Genomic DNA, 5,652 nt, shown 5'->3' with positions numbered 1-5,652 from the left:
TTTATTGGCTGTTGTCTATATATTTCCGACATAGAATTATATTAAAATCTCCAAGATTAATAAAGAAGCCTCCTGGTACATTGAAGTTCTTGTGCAGTTCATCTTTTTGATGTATGTATGATGGTTATAGCCACATGTATCATCTGAATTGAGCTTCTGCTTGGAAGATTTATAAGGCGCTTGTAACATGTTTGCTTTTCTCATTTTCAGAGACTCAAGCGCCTAATAAGAATATTCTTCTTGTGAAGGAAAACTGGGTAAATTTTAAATGCCAATGCTGACACTCTTGTTACAGTAATTTTTATAGTGCAATGTAGAGAAAGAACATTAACAGCCCCAGTAATAGAATATACAATCGGCACAATAGATGTGCACTGAGATTCTAGCTTTAGGGCCTGTGTAAATGGGCCTTTGTTCACTTTTTAAACAGGTTTTGCATTCCTATACAAGCCTATAGAAATGCAAAACCCAATTGAAGCAGGTCAAATGCATGTCAGAAAGAGGTCAACTGCAGATCAAATGCAGCTGTCAAGTTCTGAATGATCTTACAAGTGTCCCAAACGGATGTCATTCTTGTGCCACCAACACAAGCCCAAAGCCTAGACACATTCCCTTAAATTTTAACCTTGTATAACCCCAGAATTGATGGGGACATTCAGAGGCATCAACCTGTGTGTGTGTGTGTGTGTGTGTGTGTGTGTGTGTATTTGTAAGTATGATATATAGTCATGTACAAAAGTGCTGTATCATAAGACTCAGATATTCTGTACACTGATCCTGCCAACATTCAGTGGGGGACATTTATCAATTCTGTCACATGGCAAAGCAGTGCTAAACAGGAGCAGTCAAGATGTATTTATGGTACTGGAGAACCCAGACCCAAAGTTATTAACACAGTTCTTCTGCTAGTGAGCAACTTTGTTTGCAAACAGCAGTCTGGCCGAGTGGGGTGGTTTTGGTGAACTGCAGCTTCATGCCTAATGTAAATGTTATTTTTATAGTTAAATGAGCTTGTATGCACATTTGTGAATGGGTTTTCATATGCTCTTACAAGGTAATCTTGCATTTTAGGATTATTGCTCCTTCAAATCTTTAGTACCACAATTAGAATAGCAAAAGCAATGGATACCTTTAGAGCGCACCAAGTATTCCATTTAACTGTGTGAATATTTTATGTTTATGTTTTTCAGTTGTCTCATACTGTAGTATCTAATGTGCCCTCTGTTGCTGAGTGTTCACTCTCACAAGACCAGCAACATACTGTAAAAGGCCCACCGCTCACCCAGCCAGTGAAATCACTTCTTCCTAATGCAGATGAATTACCGGACTGCCTTCTCCTTCCACCGTTAGGTAAAGAATTGATTCTGCCTGTCTCTCCTTTTATAATCCTGAGTATGTTCTTCACATACATTGTCATAATCCAGGGTCAGGTATTACTCAGAACAAACAATGCACTTGATCTTATTTTTCATAGCATTTGTTTCCTCTAGTATATTAATTGGATCCTGAATACAAAACAATGCTGTTAGTATGGATTGACAACTGTTGTCATGTTGAGACAAATATATAGAACCAGGGAAATAGGTGTTTTTAAGAGCTTCAATACTAAAGGCAATAGACAAACCCTGTGCACCAGAATACTAGTTGGATTTAGAACTTCTGCAGAATATCTAGATAGGCAAATGTCACAAGCTTTCAGGTGCATTTAGCTTACAGATAAGGTCAGTTTAAGATGCATCAGAGTTGACCTCCTACTAAGCTGCATTGATGTTTATGTAGATGAAAACAGTTCTGACTGGGACAAAAGCTCATGTACACAGGAGGGGTATTTTTTTTTCTTATACAGTTCTTTTTCCTTTCTCCTTTCCCTCCCATTTCTCCTTTCTTTCCACTTTTTCCTTTCCCTCGTCCTTTTCTTTCCCTCCATCTTTTCGTCTTTTCCCTCCCCATTTCTTTTGTCCCAATTAAGAATTTGACATATAAAACAATTTTGTATTTTCTTCAAGTATGAATAATAACCTAATTATGGCATTGTCTCCGATTTTGTAGATATAAGTAGATTGCTGTCACCTATCAGATCTCCTATATTTGAAGTTCCCAGTGATAATGTGGTTCAGACAGTACAATCCTGTTTAAAACACAGGAATGGAGAATCGATAAAGGTAAATGTTTACAATGGTGCTTTTTTAATTGGAGTATATTTAAATATGAACCATTTCCTTATATTGGACATAGCATTAAATGCCTCTGTGTTGCTCTCTGCCAAGATGCTATTTAAAGGCTAAGTTCACCTTTTGCAAATATTAAAGAAATGCATATTTAAAAAATTCATTTTTTTAATTTTTGTATTCAAGAATGGAAAGCATTGCAATTGTGATCACTGGATCATGGCTGCAACGCTAAGACTTCTGCAGTTTACTTCCAAACTGAAGCTCTGTACAGAGGTACAAAGTTTTAGTTTACATTTCCAATGAGAAGCACTTCTCTTTCTTTCTCTAAAGGTGCCCACACACTTTGCGATAATCGTACGATAATCGCGGGAAATCCCACGATCGTACGATTATCGTAATGTGTGTGGAAGCCGTGCGACCTCTACTACTGTAAGGTCACACGACTTTTATCTTACGAACATGTTTCGAAAACCCGCCGAAAATGGTACGATTTTCGGCGGGTGTGTAGCATGTTCGTAAGATAAAAGTCGGACGGGCCGGTGTGCGCAAGCGCACACTGCCTGTTAGGCATTGCGGTCATCAGAAGCCCGCCCCTCAGCGGGGCGGGCTTGCGATCATCGCAAGTACGATCTGCCTGTCCAAGATAGGCAGATCGTACGTTTTTAAAATTACCTTAGAAGCATCGCAAGACAGAAGTCTTGCGATGGTTGTAAGGTGTGTGCCCAGCCTTAGGAAGAAGCGCTTCTTATTGGTCAGCGGGGTCAGGTGATGAGGAATGAGGAATCGCCATTTTTGAGGGAAATTTAAACTGAAACTATGTACTGCATTATGGAGCTTCAGTTTGAAAGCAAACTACGGAAGGCTGAACTTTGCAGCCATGATCCAGTGATCACAGTTGCAATGCTTTCCAGGGTTAATCCCAGACAGATGTCAACCCTATTCCAGACTGATCTTTCATTGCTTGATTGGCTGGTGGCAGGATTGTGCCATCCAAAGTCTGTTGACATCTTTTATATTAAGCAGTGGTAGTCTACACCGTTAGAATTAACAGTTTATTCATTATAATGAATAAAGAAATAAGAGGGCCCAGTAAAAATAAATATGAATCCAGAAAGCAGCGGAGCCTGCATTGAAGACAGAAGCCTCAGAGGCACGTTAAAAAATGTGTATCATGTATATTGTACAACACCTGCCAGCATAAAATGGGATTATTATGGAGGCAAGGGTTAACACCTAGGCGATTGAGCTGTTTTCGCACATTTTTTTTGCAATTTTGCTTTGAAAACTGGACAGTTGTCTATGGGACTATAGCTCCTGCACCTTTTTGCGTGACAGGCGATTTAGGCCGTGCAACGCAAAGGTGTGAACAGGCCCCTTTTGACTTCAATGGGAATCTGTGTTTTGCGCGATATCGCAATACTAAATCCGTGCTATAAATCGTCTAGGTGTGCACCTAGCCTTAGTTGTCATGTTGCAAAACTAAAATGTTAACAGCGTTGCCTGTTTTTGCATTTTTTTTTACTCCATCAACCTTGCAGAATGGGGAAACATCTAATCTCTTGCTCCAGCATGAAGCAACTGTAGAATGCAAAAATGACATTGGAGATGTACCCGAACCAGAAAGTAAGCACACACTGGCCATCACTCACCTGAAGGGAATATATTGTCCTTTCTATATATTTTATTTTAGTTCAAGCTTAGATTAATTTAATAATTCCAGGTAGATGTGAAATTATGTATATTATTTATTAATTTTTTTGCTACTTGCAGCCTAAAGGTAGTTAGTGTGAGGCTACGACTACAGATTTTCTTTAGAACCAGATTTACTGCTAAGCTGTAACTGTTTGTAAAGTGCAACTCTGTAATGCGCAGGGAGTTTTATTTTCTCTTTCAATTGAGTGTTATGTTGTATGTTGGCATTTACACTGTGGTGTATAATTCAACAATTATTTTCATATATGTGTACAAAGTATATAATTGGGCTCCATTTGTATGATTTGTAAAATTTTGTGTTATAATAAGCTGTTTTCAATTTACGTTCACTTATAGTTGTTGATATTTGTAGTGATTGTAACCCATTTACAACACTTTATGAATCCTTTATAGTTAAGGAAGGGAGGACTCACCTTTTTGTATTCAAACTTAAAGGGAAAGTTTTATGTGATTTACAGTATTTAACAACTATTTTAAACCTCTTTGTTTATGGAATTCTAGATAATGTACCAAATGAATGCCAGAAACTTGACATGGAGCAGATTCCTGAAGTGTGCGACATTCCATCCATTGTGGGCGGTGGTGATGCCAGAACTCCAACAAAGGTATTTATGTTCTTTTTTTAGTCCTAAGAAAGTTTATTTCTTAGGAAATAAACCTAACCTCCCCCCCCTATTGACTATATTTTAGCTATGCACATAGCCGCGCCCCACTCGTGGCCCTGCATTATCCAGTCCGCCACTCCCACTCTACCACTTCCAATCCCTTCCCTATCCTCTCTCTTCCCATTCCCCCCCTCCCCCCCGCTGACTTGCTCCCTGATCCCCTGTTCTGGCCCTCCCAAATTACTGCTCCTCTCGGTTGCAGCCCGTACCGGCATACATACTGGCCCCTATCGCCTCTTACGGTACCCTGCCCACAATCAACATTGGTTCTTCTCCCACCTGTTGCAGCAACTCTCTCACCATGGTAAAGGTCTGATCATCCTGGCTGGGGACTCCAATGTGGTCCTGAATCCCTCAGTTGATAGGACCACCACCCTTTCCGGGACCACACCCCCTGATGCTGTTCAATCTAAATTGATGCGCTCCCTCCTAAACACACACCGTATGATTGACCTATGGCGGGAACTGCAACCCACATCCCGGGATTACACATACTATTCCCACCCCCACGCGGTCTTTCCTAGGATCGAACCATTTCCTCATCCCACAGCGCTCCCACGGCTCCTTCCGGAGGGCCACCATCCTTGCGGTGCCCTGGTCAGATCATTCCCCCATTGCTGTGGAATGCTCTACCATTCCTGGCCGCCCCCCACATTCTAACTGGCGCCTGAATGAGTCACTCCTCTCCTCAGAGAGCCCGCTCTCCAAAATTCGCTCTGCCTTACAGTCATACTTTCAATTGAATGAAAGATCGGTCTCCTTCCCCGTCTCCTTCTGGGAGGCCCACAAGGCCACTATCAGAGGAGAATTGATAAACCTAGCCTCCTACCTCAAGAAGGCCAGGAATGGTAGAATAACAGCACTGACCAACAAGGGGCCTCACCCACGTCGGCTCTGAAAGCCCAAGTGGATTCCACTAAGACGGAGCTTAATCTACTCCTTAATGAAAAAGTGGAGAGGGAGTTGCGCTGGAACAAGCAATTTGTTTACATGCGGGCTAATAAGCCCGGCCCTCTACTAGCTAAACAGCTCCGCATGATGCCCTCCCCTAAACCTGTGATTAAGTTTCGAGCCCCTCCTCGTGGGGTCACGGCCATCCCGCT

The 5,652-nt window shown here is 41.4% G+C and overlaps 1 protein-coding gene across 1 annotated transcript in view; it reads left to right on the top strand.

Annotated features, from left to right (window-relative positions):
- The window catches only part of BRDT (bromodomain testis associated), a 69,728-nt gene that overhangs the window by 41,643 nt on the left and 22,433 nt on the right, over positions 1-5,652 (top strand). Inside the window, exons 13-18 of the mRNA XM_018565078.1 lie at positions 211-257; positions 1,191-1,350; positions 2,050-2,162; positions 3,710-3,794; positions 4,386-4,489; positions 4,838-4,991. Coding sequence (XP_018420580.1) covers positions 211-257; positions 1,191-1,350; positions 2,050-2,162; positions 3,710-3,794; positions 4,386-4,489; positions 4,838-4,991 — 663 coding nt within the window. The remainder of the gene's footprint in view (positions 1-210; positions 258-1,190; positions 1,351-2,049; positions 2,163-3,709; positions 3,795-4,385; positions 4,490-4,837; positions 4,992-5,652) is intronic.

Source organism: Nanorana parkeri, unplaced genomic scaffold, assembly GCF_000935625.1.
Source record: "Nanorana parkeri isolate BGI_ZX_2015 unplaced genomic scaffold, ASM93562v1 scaffold811, whole genome shotgun sequence".
NCBI lineage: Eukaryota > Metazoa > Chordata > Amphibia > Anura > Dicroglossidae > Nanorana > Nanorana parkeri.
This window is presented reverse-complemented; position numbering and strand designations above follow the sequence as displayed.